This window comes from Schistocerca gregaria, chromosome 3, assembly GCF_023897955.1.
Source record: "Schistocerca gregaria isolate iqSchGreg1 chromosome 3, iqSchGreg1.2, whole genome shotgun sequence".
Lineage (NCBI taxonomy): Eukaryota > Metazoa > Arthropoda > Insecta > Orthoptera > Acrididae > Schistocerca > Schistocerca gregaria.
Window position 1 is genome coordinate 432,960,856 of NC_064922.1, and position 18,607 is coordinate 432,979,462.

General features: G+C 39.8%; 1 protein-coding gene across 1 annotated transcript in view; it reads right to left on the reverse strand.

Moving 5' to 3' along the window:
• Positions 1–2,157: 2,157 nt before the first annotated feature.
• LOC126354878 (carcinine transporter-like) overlaps positions 2,158–18,607 on the reverse strand; it is a 109,476-nt gene continuing 93,026 nt past the window's right edge. Inside the window, exons 7-9 of the mRNA XM_050004896.1 lie at positions 6,895–7,109; positions 6,530–6,717; positions 2,158–2,985 (exon numbers count right to left, since the gene is read on the reverse strand). Coding sequence (XP_049860853.1) covers positions 2,782–2,985; positions 6,530–6,717; positions 6,895–7,109 — 607 coding nt within the window. The 3' untranslated portion in view covers positions 2,158–2,781. The remainder of the gene's footprint in view (positions 2,986–6,529; positions 6,718–6,894; positions 7,110–18,607) is intronic.

An 18,607-nucleotide genomic window follows, 5' to 3' on the forward strand; every position in this document is an offset into this window, starting at 1 on the left:
ATGCAGAGGAGAGAGAGGATAGGTGGGAAGAGTACATTGAAAGCCTTTGGGAGGGGCACGATTTGTCTGATGTGATAGAAGAAGAAACAGGCGTCCAAATAGAAGACATAGAATATACAGTATTAGAATCAGCGTTTAAGAGTACTTTAGAGGACTTAATATCAAATAAGGCAGAAGGGATAGATGGCATTCTATCAGAATTTCCAAAATCATTGGGGAAAAGGGCAACACAAAGACTATAAACGCTGTTGTGTAGAATGACTGAGTTTGGCGATATACTGTCTAAGTTTCGGAAAAACATCAGCCACACAATTCTGAAGACTGAAAGATCCGAAAAGTGCGAGAATTATTTGACAATCGGCTTAACAGCTAATGCATCCAAGTTGCTTACAAGAATAATCTACAGAAGAATGGAAAAGAAAATTGAGGATGCGTTACATGACGATCAGTTTGGCTTTAGGAAAGGTAAAGGCACCAGAGAGGTAATTCTGACGTTGTGGGTGATAATGGAAGCAAGACTAAAGAGAAACCAAGATATGATCATTGGGTTTGTCGACCTACGAAAAGCGTTCGAGAATGTAAAATTGAGCAAGATGTACAAATTATGAGGAAAATATGGGTAAGATATAGGTAGAGACGGGTAATATACAATATGTACCTGACCCAAGTGGGAATAAAAAGAGTGGATAACCAAGAACGAAGTGCTCGGATTAAAAAGGGTGTAAGAGAGGGATGTAGTCTTTCGCACCTACTGTTCATTCTGTACACCGAGGAAGCAATGATCGAAATAAAAGAAAGGCCCACGAGTGGAATTAAAATTGAAGGTGGAAGGACATCATCAATAATGCGAATAACTGATGACATTGCTATTCTGAGTGAAAGTGAAAAAGAATTACTTAATCTGCTGAATGGAATGAACAGTCTTATGAGTACAGAATATGGATTGAGAGTAAATAGAAGAAAGACAGAAGTAGCGGAACAGAGGGAAACTTAATACCAGGAGCGACTGTCACGAAGTAGACGAAGTTAAGGCATTCTGCTAGCTAGGCAGCAAAATAACCAGTGACATACGGAGCAAGAAGGACATCAAAAGGAGACTTGCACTGGAAAGAAAGGCATTTCTAGCAGAGAAAACTCTACTAATATGAAACATAGGCCTTAATATGAGGAAGAAATTTCTGGGAATGTGCGTTTGTGGCACAGAATTGCATGGTAGTGAAACATGGACTGTGGGAAAAGTAGAACAGAAGAGAATCGAAGCTTTTGACATGACGTGTTATTGACGAATGTTGAAAATTAGTTGGACTGATAAGCTAAGCAATGGGGAGGTCCTGCGCAGAATTGGAGAGGAAAGGAATATGTAGGAAATACTGACAAGGAGTAGGTGCAAGGTGATAAGACGTCTGTTAAGATAAGAGGGAATGACTTCCATGGTACTATGGGACTGGAGGTAGCTGTAGAGGACAAAAACTGTAGACAGAGACAGAGATTCGAATACATCCAGCAAATAAATGAGGACGTAAGTTGCAAGCTCTAATCTCGGATGAAGGGGATGAATAGGTTGGCACAGAAGAGGAATTCGTACGGGAGGCATCAAACCAGCCTGAGGACTGATTTCAAAAAAAAAAAAAAAAAAAAAAAAAAAAAAAAAAAAAAAAAAAAAAAAAAAAAATATTAGTTAATTAATAAAAATAAAATAAACAAAGTGGTCCATCAGAATGTCAGGATTTCAGGATTCTCAGAGTGTTCCGTCAGATGAAAAGTTTGGGAACCATTGTGCTGGAGGACAACCTTTTAACAAGGACAATGTAGACCCATTTTGTGATGTCTTTAAAATTGTGCAACAAAATCAGTTCCTTCCTGCTCATCACATTTATAATATGCATCAAACCGTTTACCGATCAATTCAAGGGTTCCAAAGCGTTTGCCTTAAATGAAGACGGCAAGCCGGTGGCGTTGCTTCAGTCAAAATAGAGTTGCTATACACTTTCGGAGTATGTGTGTCCACACCGGACCCTTTTCGCTTTAGGTCGAGAAAAGTGGCCATTATGAGAGGTTTCAGAAAAATGTATGAGTATACATAATTATATATTTTACTTGTAAATATTCTTTATGATAAATTATAATATGCAGACTCAAAAATATAAACCACAAACTTCTATCAATATCACTGTAAGATGAAAGTTATATTTCTAATAGACTACCATTTTAACGAAACTTCCGCTATTTTTACTACTAACGATTTTATTATTAGTTCCAATAACGCCTCAATTTTCTCATTAACGTATTGGTCTGCCTTATTGTTTATGGATGGCTTGGTTTTGCTTCAGTAACTTTATTCCTTTTTTCTAAACCATTATGAACTGTAGGTGTAATTTCGTGGATGTAAAGGTCTCCAAACTAAGATTTTAACCGCTGCATATGTAAGAAAATGTAATTATATACTAATAATATCCCGGAGACAATATGGAGCTATTTTAGAAAATATAATGTAACTTCCACATTTTACTATCTGCAGATACAATCAACATGTCTGTTTTCAATGTGATCGCATAATGTATCCTCTCACATGTGCATGTAACAGGAACACCTCACCACTTTCCCATCATACCACTTGAATCGCAATTGTATTATCCATTTCCAGTTTAAACTGCTGTCGTTGTTAATACACTAAAGAAAACATTCCACATGTTTAGTTTCGTCAAGGTATTTCCTTAAATATTTTTCTGTAAAGTTTTGTGAGATCATTTCCAGAGCTCCAGTTCTCGTTGTCAATATATCCTACATTGGCGTTCTCTCTGATCCGTTTGACTTCCGGCTTGGAAGACTCCAGTACTTCTGCTTCGTTCCAAAGAGTGAAATATCTTTTTTTGTCTCTGGAAGCTTCTCATTAAAAGACTCCGGCACAAATGACATCAAAACTGACATAATCAGGGTCACAGCTGCAAGTACGGCGAAAGCGATATACATTCCAGCAGTCTTACCCTATAGACAGAAAAAAATATCAGTTTCTGTGACAACAGTGGTATGAATATACAACACAATCACATGGGCCTATTGTGGGACAGTGGTTATAATGAATCAGGAACTCCATGCATGTAGAATAAATCAATAAATGATTTTGTGTGACTATCACATGTTAGCGATTGTTGCGGGTTTACCAGTTCCACAACAATACGTAAAGTTGTTCACTTTTATGGGCTACTCACGTAATTATCGTCACTCATCGTCATTCTGTACTAGGAATGGGAATTATCTTCATAAAAGGTAAATTTTTAATATCAGTATCACTCTAAACAAAATGTACATGTTATATACAAAATGTTTATTTCTTCCGGAAGGTGTCTTAAGGAACGAACAGGAAATAGGAACCAATTTCCAAGAGATTCAGCCAAAATTTCCATGAGAACATCCAACATATGATACTCATTTTCTACTGGTCTCCAGTCCGAGAAAGAGCTATTCTTCATTGTGCAGTGAGCGTGCTACCGATAAATCTAGGATTCTAGAACACAGCACAGATTTGCAAGAAACAGTACTAAAATATATAAGGTGATTTTCTAAAAACTAAAAATACAAAAATAAATTTCAAAAGTCTAGAAACTAATAAATCCCACTCTAAATGAATGAAAATGAATGTTAGTTGGAAGTGAGACAATGTTGCTACACATATTAGAAGAAAACCTCACCATCAACTGAACAATTACGTGATAAGAACAACAAACATAGTTTGCGTCGATTTCACGGAAGCACAGTGTAACGTTAATAAATCTAAGAGAGACACATAACGAAGATGAAGCCAAAGAAAGAGCTGTGACAGACATTCTAAATAATCAAATGTAGGTAACTAGAAATAAAATGATTAATAACAATTGATATCATAATGTAGAAGTATCATGTGATTCTCAGAATCATGCAGAATTAATCTAATAGGTAGAAGTAGAAGAATAATAGGAATGTGACAGAAGTGGAATGGTCCAAATATGACAAAGAAAATGTTGAGAAACCCGTGGAAGGTCTCAGGAAAAGAAAACCATGTGTAGTATTAACATGCTCTGTGAAACGCCAAAGAGTTTAGACGACTGTGTCTACAAACCAAATATATGGTGCACGGTACTTCCCAGAAGGTTTTCTCGAGGTAGTAAGGTCCTCAAACCAAAGAAGCGTAGTGAAAAACTATACAAATATTACAGAACTATTAGTGATACACCTGTCACCCCCAAAACATCTAATTCAATAATAATACGATAATTAGAGAAGAAAGAATAACCTGTCAGAAGAATATTTTGAAAATAGGATACAAAAGGGTTTGAAAAGGCACTGTGTGCGTCAGTACGCAGACAAAAAGTTTAACTAAAATTAATAGAGTTATTGAGAAAATGTTGATGATGTAGTAAGATTAAAGATCATGTTTAAAATATAAAAAGCAATTGAACAGAATGGAAGGAGACTAATAAATTTGCTACGTTTACACCAAAGAGGTGCTATGAAAGTACGGGTTGAATACTTGGGTAAAATAGTTATTAGAGAAGAGTCAGATGCTGCTTACCACCTTTCTAGCCCTGTTTGGTAGTTACGGTGACAAGATCCTCAATGAATCCTCGAATGATATAGGAATACAAATGAAGTTAACAATAATACGAAAGTTGCAACATCTCCATGTGGTCTCAGCGGAAAGTGAAGAAGGTAAACAGAAAATGGTGTAGGCAATGCAAAACACAGACTAAAAAGTTTGCCTGCCGATAAATTTTTAAAAGTAAAACTAATGAAAAAAACATAGAAATACAGCGCAACATGTAAAACGCTGTAGATATTGAAATTAAAGAAGTAATGTGCTTCACTTACATGAGAAACTTTTTAATTCAAGATGGAAACTGCACCAGAGAAATAAGAAAAAAGGTAGACAATAAGAAAGAAAACTTCAGAGAATACGAGGATTACTGTGAACATGACGAATAACAATGGATCCAAAAAATAGATTAGCAAATTATTTTCAAAGCAGTTAAAAATAGCTCAGAGACTTTAGTAATAATGAAGGAAAAGGACAGATATTGAAAAATGTTTAAAATCTGGCTGTTTCATGTTCCCATTTTTACGTAGCTCATGACTATACAATAGACAATAACGAATCTTTTTTTTTTTTCAAGGTGACCCCTGATCAATCGGTCTAAAATGGTTATTTTGTATTTGTGGATAGAGTACAGTAAAGAAATTTGACCGGGACACAAAGGATGCGCAGCGCGGGATTAGCCGAGCGGTCTTAGTCGCTGCAGTCATGGACTGTGCGGCTGGTCCCGGCGGAGGTTCCAGTTCTCCCTCGGGGATGGGTGTGTGTGTTTGTCCTTAGGATAATTTAGGTTAAGTAGTGTGTAAGCTCAGGGAATGATGACCTTTGCTGTTAAGTCTCATAAGATTTCACATACATTTGAACATTTGAACAAAGGATGCACAAATGAAAGTCTTATAAACACAGGATTCCAGGATAACTCGTCAAACGCCAGCATATCCGCTGACTGTGATTGACGTGTGTGGATTTTTGTGGAAGGTATGGTCGATCACGGATGTCTCCTGCATAAAACATTTACTGCAATTCATTCCATAGTGAGTTTTGGCTACCGTCACTGAGTTGTTAACGGTTGGAGTAGGAGGACGAATAATACGAGGGTTGGTACTTCAATAGTGGCAACTATTTATTTACAGCTCGACAAAGTAGATATGTCTTTCAAAGTTTTACTGACCTTCAAAGTAGTCGCCAGTATTGTGTATAACCCTTTTCCAGCGATGTGGATGTTGCAGGATACTCTTCGCAGTTCCAGTTGCGTTGACAGTTCGAGCGGAGCGGTCTCTTGCCCTACGAATTTGTAGCAGTTCTGAAGCGAATGCCGTGAAGTGTTTCCCTCAGTTCAAAAACTGAGTTGAACGCACGAGGGCTTAAGTCAGGGGAGTGTGTTCCAAAAATGAACAACATACAGACAGAAGTGATGACACTTTCTGCAAGACCTGACCATCATTTTGCAAGACACTGCTCAAGCAAGTACAGTGCACGCTTTTACTGAATTGTTTGACTGACGGGGCTGCTAAGTGCTATACCACCTACTGCACTCCTTTGACTTAAGCCCTCGCAAGGTCAACTCGATTTCTAAACTGAAGGAAACACTTCACGGCATTCGTTTCAGAATTGCTACAAATTCGTCAGGCAATAGATCGCGCCGCTCGAACTGTCAACACAACTGGCACCGATAAGAGTATCCTACGACTTCCACATCGCTGGCAACGGGGTATACACTATGCTGGTGACTATTTAGAAGGTCAGCAAAACTTTGAAACACGTATCTATTTTGTATGAGCTGTGAATAAATAGTTGCCACTATTAAAGCTTCAACCTTCGTATTTAGATTCATGAGTTTGTGATTACAATAAGTAGTAGTCTAAAATCTAATACAGACCTAGTTTACGCGACAGTGCATTCAGAAGACATAAAGTCTATACATGTACTAATGGAATTATTTTAAGTAAGTGGAGCACATACCAAGTGAGCAACGTAAGGTGGAACACTCATACTGCATTGAACAAAGACGTATTCAATTGCGATGCCTATCTGTCGTAAACTCGTTGGATGCAATTCCAAGCTCTGTATATTTGTGAGTAAATATGAGCAGTCACAGCAGAAGAGTAGCACAAGAGAAAGTGTAGTTATGATCCACTGGGTTGAGTGTGCTGAAAAAGTGTAATTCTGTTGAGATAACACCATTCTAAATATGTACACTTTAAAGAGTGCTAATAAATACTTCTAAAGGACAATCTAATAATATTGCACGCTTATTTTCCTTTAAAGATATTTATAAATCAGTTTCTGATAGGAAACATGCAAGAAGAGATTACATAAAGAGATACCTGCGGTTAAGCATACGAGGATGATGCACAACAAACCAGCAGTCAATAGCACGAGGCAGTGTGTTATCCGCCTTCCAAATCTATTTCCAACAACATGAGCAGCGTATGAAGCAGCTAGTTGCAGGGATCCATGCCCGATGAATGCTACGAAAGGATTCTCCCCAAAACAGTTGTTGCTAAAAAGTAGGGTGAAGGTAACAAAGGCAGCAGTTGATCTGTAACAAGAAAATATGGAAACCCACTGAAATTATTCTGGTCAAATGTAGCACTTTAATTATTCACGTTTATTGCTATGTGATCAGATAAATTGCTTGTGTCGCAAATGTACCTATGTAAATAACCTGCACGATAATACACTATTAGACAATTTCAAATGAACTTCCCGAAGTACTCATCCCTAACAAGTGGAGTTTTAAACATTTATTATACAGTTTAGAGTCTGGTTGTTGTCATAATCATACGGTCACATACTTGTCTTAGGTAACAATATCTGTACTTGCCACAAAGTCCTCCAGGTAAAATGTAGTCTTTGAACCAGTCATACGTCCTGTATGTCATATGACCGCAATGGTATTCACCTATTTACACGAATTACGTCCATAAATTCTGTCACGCCATGTCAGCGATGTTTGGCAATTCACTATGACTCTCAGAACAATAATCCTTCAGCCAGTCAAACATAGCGCTATACCTTTTTTTTTAACTAATACGATCTATGAATGAGCAGATGTCGCGCTATTTATAGATTTTTAAAGAAGAGACCAATAATATCTGATAGATAATGTACTTTAAAAGAGGAAAGGAAGTGGAAGCAATTATCCTACAGCAGTTTCTCTTAAAGTTAAAATCAAAGGAGAATTTAAAATTGGACACTGTCTTCGCCGTGGTCACGTCTCGAAATTGCGATTTAATTATTATGTGCCTCCTTTTATTCCAATGCACCTCTGTGCTTTTTTTTTTATTTATTATGCACATAAAGCGAGATGGCTGTAACTAAAACACGAAGAAATCGAAAAATGAAAGAGAAAATAAAATTTAGGATCATTTAAAAGAAAAGCCTGTCAACATTTAGAGTGAAGAAAGAATTCAACTATTAAATCCAGAAGAGATAGCAGACATGTGGAAAAGGGCAGTAATGGTTTGTATCAGGAGGAGTAGTTACCTCCTAACGTGATATAAAAATAAGAAGATACTGGTTCGAAGGATGTAGGGATCTGGCGTGAGAGCCAGTACTTCAAAATGTTCTGAAAGACCTCGGATTAAATTAGGCAGAGTGGGGGGGTAGGCAATAATCTTTATTATAACCAAACTGATGGGAAAAAGTAGCAGTTAAACGATTATTCAGGTTAAGGTGCAGAATGTGTAATAACGGTGCCATGCTATCTGAAATTCCTGAGGAAATGAGTCTCAAAATCACGAAGATGGCTTGAGCAGGTAACGCAATAACTGTCGTACGAGCAGATTGACAGCTCTTGAATTAAGTTTGATGGCCAGAACACACAAAGAATAAATATGAAAACTTAAGATATGACAGCTGACGACGCATTTAGCTTAAGGAAAGGTAAAGGCTCACGAAAGGGATTTCAGATGGTACGCTTGCTAAATGAAGCAAAGATTAGAAAAACTGAGGTACCTTCGAGTGATTTGCCGACCTAGAGAAAGTTGTGCAAGAACTTAGAAATATTAAGTAAAATAGATATACAGTATAGGGGAAGATGGTAGTACACAATGTGTACAAGAAACAAGACGAAACAAGAAGTGTGGACTACTAAGAGAGAAACGGTCGGATATGAAACGGCAGAATGAAGGGAGCAGCCTTTGTGCTACTCTGTTCAACATGTATACTTAAAAATCAATGTAACAAGTAAACGTAAGGATTTGAAGAGGGATTAAATCTCAGAGGAAGACTGTAACTAAGAAGATTTGCTACTAGCAGTAATCCAAATAAAGAATTTTCAAAACAATATGACGTATTATGGCTGAGCGAAGGGGCACATACGAGGCAGAACACCAACACAAAGATTTCGCTTCTCGCCGAAAGGAGTCGACAATATCGTGCGTATAAATCACAGAATATGAGAAAGAAATTTATGAGAATATATGTCTGGTGCATAGCGTAATATAGAAGATAATCATGGCCTGTGGGAAACAAAGAAAAGAAGAGAATCGAACCGTTTAGTACATGATGCTACAATAGGATGCTGAAAATGAAATGAACAGATAAATCAGGTGACACTCTTAAAAATCATCAAGTTAGGAATATCTGGAAAATACTAGATAGAAGAAAGCATGATAAAATGTGTGGTAAAGGCCTCAGCGAGTAGCTTCCATAACGATACAGTGGGTGGTAGAGGGGAAACACATAATTAAGGACGTTGGGAATGACCTAGATGAAAAGATTGGAAAAAGAGACGAATTCAGGTCAGCTTATATAAAGCCATTTTGAAGAATACTGACCCAAAAGGGAGAAAAATGTATTATTATTAACAGTATTAATAAAGCAGTAAGTAAAATATCATCATGCAAAAAATAGCTTGTCCGCCTTGTGCAGTCCGCTGTTCGATTTCGCAGTGTATTTTTTCTATCATCTATTCGTTTTGTCTCTCTTAAACTTACGGAGCCAGTTCCAGGAAGAGCTACACCATCAATATACCGATGATCTAAATCATTTACACTATTGCCAATAGGAGACTGAACGTCTCCCGGTAACGTTGCGAGCAGTGACACGACAAGGAAAATTTATAAACGGAGCGGAGATAAATGGGAAATCATTGTAGCGATGATACGGACCGCAAATGAAGAAATCCACTGGCATAAGCGACTTCGATAGTTATAGGGTCTTGGACACACTTATTGTCATGTAACCCAAAGTTGTAATGTGACCACAATCCACACATTCCTTATCTACGACATCATCATTATCGTCATCATCATCATTATCATCATCATCATGGGGGATGCCTCGTCTAGTTTCAGTGATGTCATCATGCCACCCGACCCTCCTTCCTGTCCTCCCCCTTCTGTCCTCAACCGTTCCCCCTCCAACCAGTCAGTGTGTAGTAGGCAATGGGCATGATACACCCAACATAACGTAGCTCTCTAAGTACTTGACTGCGTAAAAATGGCGCCATGTTATAAAGTATACAATATCTCCATATCGAAAAATGTTTCATCTTCCTTGCATTGTGTAAAATGGCGCCATGTTCAAAAGAAGATATTGTCAGTGCTACAGTATAAAATTGTACCAGACAGAGACCCTAACACGGGACGTTTGCTATGCACAGGAAATGCTCTACCATCTGAGCTAGTTGAGCCGTGGCGAGCTGGTGCCAGTCTTAGTTTGTTCATGTATCATTGAGATGGATTGTGGTTTTTCGCGTGTCTTATCAAGCGGCTTCGCAGGCGAAGCGAGTTGGTTGTTAGCCTTCGACGGGAACGCTCGAGATCTAGAGTAATTCGCGGGGGAGACGAGTGTCAACGGGTGCCGAACGAGTGTGATGACCGTTACACGTTGTGGTGTGAAATTGGTTGGGCGTTTTGCCGGCATGGGCAGCTTGGAAATACAAGTTCCGTGTCTCTGCTGGGAACAAAATTTGAAGGGAAGCAGTGAATCTGTGGAACCCGCGTCCCTCGTATTGTGTACCTGATGTGGAGTAAGCCGTCGTAATTGTCTTTCACCGACGCACTCAGAGATTTTAAATTTCATTTTTATTATGGGAGACAAATTGTCCTAGTTAAGTGGTGGCTGTTATTTAAAAATTTTCTCGTTTTTTTGTGTGTCTCTTGCAATCAAATGACTTTGTGTTGCTGTTTTAAAGCCTGCACTCAATTAATACAGTTGTTCATGTGTGAGTCAAAGGTTCTGCCCAGTGTTTCTATGTTTCAGAGTTATTGGAATGCCTTTGTGATTCGGGCAGAAACTTTTAATTGTGCCAGCGCCTTGGCGTGGCAGTTTTTAAGAACCTGGCCACTACCGGAGTTGGTCACATATCCCCTTCCAAATTTTGGTATTTATCCTCCTTCCGTCAAGTAGGGTTAAGCTGGTAGATATATATTTGTATGTAACCTGTTTGTAGATGAACTTGTTCTCTTAAACGTTACGGACTGGCAACTGGCTAAACCTCAAACTGAGTTCCTTGTGCAGCTTTTTCTAATAATTTTCTTATTAGTACGTCTGAGTACGTAAACATGTACTTTTTTTTAAATCTGTGTCACTGTTGTAGTTTTTTCCTAATTAAGTTATTCTATCATGTTATGTAATGGCATCTTAGTTTGGCACTAGTGCTCAAGTGTTATTAAGTCACCCTTTACCTGTGATTGTTTCTTTATATCTATTTTGAGGGAAGTCCTATACGGGAGTTGGAAGTTCTCAAATTTGTCAGTAACAACCTTTTTTTAATCTGGAATTGTTTGTTAGAGTACTGAGTACGTTGGGTTTCTAATTATATTTGCTAGGTTTTATGTAGTGGCTCGTCCACAATTATTAATCCTCAAATTATTTTTTAAGTGTAAGGCCAGTAAAGTGTCTTAATTATAAAGTGTGCCTACCAATCATGATTCCATCCCGCTTCCTCTTTCGTGGTATTTAAGATATACTGTGTAAGTGTAAGGAATCACGTATCACTACTCATGCGCGACTCACGACTCCTCCTCACTGCTTTACTTCCATCAGTTCTTCATCTACAACCTTCCAAATGTAACAGAAGTTCTCCTGCTAAAATTGCGGGACTATCACTTAGGAAAAAACGATATTGCGCAGATATGGATTAGCCACAGGCTGGGGGGTGTTTCGAGAATGAAGCAGAGTGTGTGCTGATATGAAAGTACCTGTCAGACTAAACTGTGTGGCAGACCAAGAGTCGAAGTCAGGACCTTCGCCTTTCATGGTCAAGTGCTCAACCAACGGATCTACCCAAGCATGATTAACAACCGGTCCTCACACCTGTACATCCGACAGTACCTCATCTCCTATCTTCCAAATTTCCCGCAAGTTTTGCACAACTGCTGCCAAGTTTTGATGGTAGGAGATGTATCGGTGGAGCTTAAAACTGTGAGGACGGCTCGTGATTCGTGTTTGGTAATTCATTCGGTCGAGCACTGGCCCGCGAAAGGCAAAGTTCCTGAGTTTGAGTCTCGGTCTGGGATACAGTTTTAATCTGTCAGGAAGTTTCATCTTCAGCGCACATTCAGCTGATGAATGAGAAATTCATTCTCACTATATTACCGTCTTCACCTAAACTGTGTGAATTGACGTCATTCAGTGCACACACACACACACACACACACACACACACACACACACACACACACACACACACAAACACCTGTCTATTGCCAGCCAGAGTGGCCGAGCGGTTCTAGACGCTACAGTCTGGAACCGCGCGACAGCTACGGTCGCAGGTTCGAATCCTGCCTCGGGCATGGATATGTATGACGTCCTTAGGTTACTTAGATTTACGTAGTTCTACGTTCTAGGGGTCTGATGACCTAAGAAGTTAAGTCCCATAGCCCTCAGAGCCATTTGAGCCATCTGAACCTGTCTATTTCATATTTCACTTATAAAAATGTGTACATCAAAAACTGTGCTCATGTCATCACTCACTCTCTCTCTCGCTCTCACTCTCTCTCTCTCTCTCTCTCTCTCTCTCACACACACACACACACATACACACACACAGAAACACACACACACACACACACACACAAACTGACACAACAATCCAGGAACCATGTGTTACTACGAAACCTCTTTCCTTTTCTACACTAACACGCACACAGATACATGTACACATAAACACCACAGCAGAGGAACACATTACGAACACCAATCCAGCAGCTGGCAGGATGCCCAAGAAATAAAGAAAGAGAGAAACTTTGTGATAGTGTGAGAGAAAACTCCTTACACCATCGGTGGACCTGTTTGGTAACATTCCCGACTGCCTGAAGCAATGAATATTAAGAGGTGTCTCTCACATTAGCCACTGCTACTCCCGCTCTTGCCCTGCAGACAGAAAAGATAAAACACGTATGTACTCTCTCTTTCTCACGTTATCTCTTACTAAGCAGGCCAAGAATTGTATGTTTTATCAAAACATACAAATACTCCCATGAATCATGGACCTTGTCGTTGGTGGGGAGGCTTGCGTGCCCCAGCGATACAGATACAGATAGCCGTAGGTACAACCACAACGGAGGGGTATCTGTTGAGAGGCCAGACAAACGTGTGGTTCCTGAAGAGGGCAGCAGCCTTTTCAGTAGTTGCAAGGACAACAGTCTGGATGATTGACTCATCTGGCCTTGTAACAATAATCAAAACGGCCTTGCTGTGCTGGTACTGCGAACGGCTGAAAGCGTGGGGAAACTACGGCCGTAATTTTTCCCGAGGGTATGCAGCTTTACTGTATGATAAAATGATGATGGCGTCCTCTTGGGTAAAATATTCCGGAGGTAAAATAGTGCCCCATTCGGATCTCCGGGCGGGGACTACTCAAGAGAATGCCGATATCTGGAGAAAGAAAACTGGCGTTCTACGGATCGGAGCGTGGAATGTCAGATCCCTTAATCGGGCAGGTAGGTCAGAAAATTTAAAAAGGGAAATGGATAGGTTAAAGTTATATATAGTGGGAATTAGGGAATTTGGTGGCAGGAGGAACATGACTTCTGGTCAGGTGACTACAGGGTTATAAACACAAAATCAAATAGGGGTAATGAAGGAATAGGTTTAATAACGAATAGGAAAATAGGAATGCGGGTAAGCTACTACAAACAACATAGTGAACGCATTATTGTGGCCAAGATAGATACGAAGCCCACACCTACTAGAGTAGAACAAGTTCGTATGCCAACTAGCTCTGCAGATGACGAAGAAATTGAAGAAATGTATGATGAAATAAAAGAAATTATTCAGATAGTGAAGGGAGACGAAAATTTAATAGTCATGGGTGACTGGAATTCGAGTGTAGGAAAAGGGAGAGAAGAGAAGGTAGTAGGTGAATATGGATTGGGGCTAAGAAATGAAAGAGGAAGCCGCCTGGTAGAATTTTGCACAGAGCACAACTTAATCATAGCTAACACTTGGTTTCAGAATCATGAATGGAGGTTGTATACGTGGAAAAACCCTGGAGATACTAAAAGGTATCAGATAGATTATATAATGGTAAGACAGAGATTTAGGAAACAGGTTTTAAATTGTAAGACATTTCCAGGGGCAGATGTGGGCTCTGACCACAATCTATTGGTTATGAACTGTAGATTAAAACTAAAGAAACTGCAAAAAGCTGGGAATTTAAGGAGATGGGACCTGGATTAACTGAAAGAACCAGAGGTTGTACAGAGTTTCAGGGAGAGCATAAGGGAACAATTGACAGAAATGGGGGAAAGAAATACAGTAGAAGAAGAATGGGTAGCTTTGAGGGATGAAGAAGTGAAGACTATAGTAGGTAAAACGACGAGGGCTAGTAGAAATCCTTGAGTAACAGAAGAAATATTGAATTTAATTGATGAAAGGAGAAAATATAAAAATGCAGTAAATGAAGCAGGCAAAAAGGAATACAAACATCCCGAAAATGAGATCGACAGGAAGTGCAAAATGGCTAAGCAGGGATGGCTAAAGGACAAAAGTAAGGATGTAGAGGCTTAACTCACTAGGGGTAAGATAGATACTGCCTACAGGAAAATTAAAGAGACCTTTGGAAAAAAGAGAACCACTTGTATGAACATCAAGAGCTCAGATGGAAACCCAGTTCTAAACAAAGAAGGGAAAGCAGAAAGGTGGAAGGGGTATATAGAGGGTCTATACAAGGGCGATGTACTTGAGGACAATATTATGGAAATGGAAGAGGATGTGGATGAAGATGAAATGGGAGATACGATACTGCGTGAAGAGTTTGACAGAGCACTGAAAGACCTGAGCCGAAACAAGGCCTCCGGAGTAGACAACATTCCATTGGAACTACTGACGGCCTTGGGAGAGACAGTCCTCACAAAACTCTACCATCTGGTGAACAAGATGTATGAAACAGGCGAAATACCCGCAGACTTCAACAAGAATATAATAATTCCAATCCCAAAGAAAGCAGGTGTTGACAGATGTGAAAATTACCGAACAATCAGTTTAATAAGGCACAGCTGCAAAATACTAACACGAATTCTTTACAGACGAATGGAGAAACTAGTAGAAGCCGACCTCGGGGAAGATCAGTTTGGATTCCGCAGAAATGTTGGAACACGTGAGGCAATACTGACCTTACGACTTATCTTAGAAGAAAGATTAAGAAAAGGCAAACCTACGTTTCTAGCACTTGTAGACTTAGAGAAAGCTTTTGACAATGTTGACTGGAATACTCTCTTCCAAATTCTAAAGGTGGCAGGGGTAAAATACAGGGAGCGAAAGGCTATTTGCAATTTGTACAGAAACCAGATGGCAGAGGGACATGAAAGGGAAGCAGTTGTTGGGAAGGGAGTAACACAGGGTTGTAGCCTCTCCCCGATATTATTCAATCTCTATATAGAGCAAGCAGTAAAGGAAACAAAAGAAAAATTCAGTGTAGGTGTTAAAATCCATGGAGAAGAAATAAAAACTTTGAGGTTCGCCGATGAAATCGTAATTCTGTCAGAGACAGCAAAGGACTTGGAAGAGCAGTTGAATGGAATGGATAGTGTCTTGAAAGGAGGATATAAGATGAACATCAACAAAAGCAAAACGAGGATAATGGAATGTAGTCGAATTAAGTCGGGTGTTGCTGAGGGAATTAGATTAGGAAAGGAGACACTTAAAGTATTAAAGGAGTTTTGCTATTTGGGGAGCAAAATAACTGATGATGGTCGAAGTAGAGAGGATATAAACTGTAGACTGGAAATGGCAAGGAAAGCGTTTCTGAAGAAGAGAAATTTGTTAACATCGAGTATAGACTTAATTGTCAGGAAGTCATTTCTGAAAGTATTTGTATGGAGTGTAGCCATGTATGGAAGTGAAACATGGATGATAAGTAGTTTGGAGAAGAAGAGAATAGAAACTTTCGAAATGTGGTGCTACAGAAGAATGCTGAAGATTAGGTGGGTAGATCACATAACTAATGAGGAAGTATTGAATAGGATTGGGGAGAAGAGAAGTTTGTGGCACAACTTGACCAGAAGAAGAGATCGGTTGGTAGGACATGTTCTGAGGCATCAAGGGATCACCAATTTAGTATTGTAGGGCAGTGTGGAGGGTAAAAATCGTAGATGAAGACCAAGAGATGAATACACTAAGCAGATTCAGAAGGATGTAGGTTGCACTAGGCACTGGGAGATGAAGAAGCTTGCACAGGATAGAGTAGCATGGAGAGCTGCATCAAACCAGTCTCAGGACTGAAGACAACAACAACAACATCAAAACACAGCCATTATGTAAAATTTTCTACAGTTTTCTCAGCTACATATATATATTACGTAATAGTTACTACATACTGCAGCACCTCCTATTACAGGTCGTCGCATGAAATCGCCGAGCAGATAAGATATTGCGTTGATATCCTTAACTACATGACTTTTTTTAATATCTCAGCGGACCAGTTGGGGGTGAAACCATTCTTGATAATCGACTTATGTTTACTACTAAGAAATTCGACAACTGCCGCTTGAGCTACTTGTGTGTCTATCATTTTGATCTTATTATGCACAGTAGACAAGAGGGTGTAATCTTTACATATCGAAAAGGTTCATGATTATAATTACTGATTAGGTATTGTACCAGATCAATCCATTTGAAAGAACCCTGAGCATGAAATGTTTAACATCTTTCTCTTAAGACTTCTGCTGGATCACTCCACAATTGAACCTTTCTAGGAGGAAGGTTATGAATAATGATTAATCTATTTTTTTCTTTTAGTCCTATGAATGAGTGTTGTCAAATTCCTTACCTAAATATGTTTATGAATGATTTGGAATATTATTAGTTCTTCTGTATATTTTTCTAAACAGAGGTGTAACTTCAGTACCAGTTTTAGTCTTTTGAGCAGCGGACCAACCATATTTGAAACCAGCTGAAAAATGTTCCTGTTGGTGCATAAGAAAACCGAAAATGCTCCTCTTTAAAAGACTCTGAAAGAAAAGAGAGAATCGAGCATCCTCAATCCTTATTTCTAAGACAGAACATTCTAAATTTTTTCACCCAGTCTCACTTTAAAGTGGAGTATTCATACTCAGCATCTCCCTCACATTGCCACTATCTATATATTTCTCTCCCAGTGATTGCTTTTTCTCCATTCGGCACTTTCTCGCGTCTGTCTCTCCACCTGTAACTATTTTCATCCTTTTCTCTCACTCTTCCTTACTACTGTCCCCAACTCTGCCACATTCACTGTTTCTCTCTGTCCCACTGCCGTTGCCTTTGTCCAATTCTTTCTCTCTCTCACAGCCAGTGACTTCCTTTCTCGTTTACAGCCTGCTGTGCCTATCGTCAATCACTATTGTCGCATCAACACACACGTGTCTGGAGATGATTTGCTAGGGTTTTTATCACCTAAAGCGAGAAACTTTAACACACCGGTACAGGGATTGGGAAATGTGGGCAGATTATTTCGTATGAAGTGCCAAAAAAACTGGTATAGGCATGTGTATTCACATACAGAGATAAGTAAATAGGCAGAATAAGGCAGTGCAGTCAGAAACGCCTATATAAGACAAGTGTATGTCGCAGTTTTTAGATCAGTTACCGCTGCTGCAGTGGTAGGTTATCAAGATTTAAGTGAATCTGAACTTGGTGTTATAGTCGGTGCACGAGCGAGGGACACTGCGTCTCTGGGGTAGCGATGAAGTGGAGATTTTCCCGTACGACTATTTCACGAGTGTACCATAAACATTAGGAATCCGGTAAAACATCAAATCTCTAACACTGATGCGATCGTAAGAAGATCTTGCAAGAACGGGACCGACGACGACTGAAGAGAATTGTTGAACGTGACAGAAGAGCAACACTTCTGCAAATTGTCGTCGATTTCAATGCTCGGCCATCAACAAGTGTTAGCGTGTGACCCAGTCAACGAAACATTACCGCTATGGGCTTTCGGAACGGAAGGCCCACTCGTGTACCCTTGATGACTGCGCGACATATAGCTATACGCCTCGCCTGGGCTCATCAACAACGACGTTGCACTCCTTCAAATGGTTCAAATGGCTCTGAGCACTATGGGACTTAACTGCTGTGGTCATTAGTCCCCTAGAACTTAGAACTACTTAAACCTAACTAACCTAAGGACATCACACACATCCATGCCCGAGGCAGCATTCGAACCTGCGACCGTAGCAGTCGCACGGTTCCGGACTGCGCGCCTAGAACCGCGAGACCACCGCGGCCGGCCGTGGCACTGATGTTGACTAGAAGCATGTTACATTATAGGACGAGTCTCATTTCAAATTCTATCGAGCGAATGCACGTTTACTGGTGTGGAGAGAACCTCATGAATCCATGGACCCTAGATATCAGCAGGGGACTATTCAAGCTGGTGGAGGCTCTGTAATGGGGTGGCGCATGTGCGATTGGTGTGATATGGGACCACTGATTCGTCTAGATACTATTCTCACAGTTGACACGTACGTAAGCGTCCTGTCTCATCACCTACCCCCACTCATGTCCACTGTGCATTCCTACGGACTTGGGCAATTCCAGCAGGACAATGCGACACCCCTCATGTCCAGAATTGCTACAGAGTGGCTCCAGGTTTAAACACTTTCC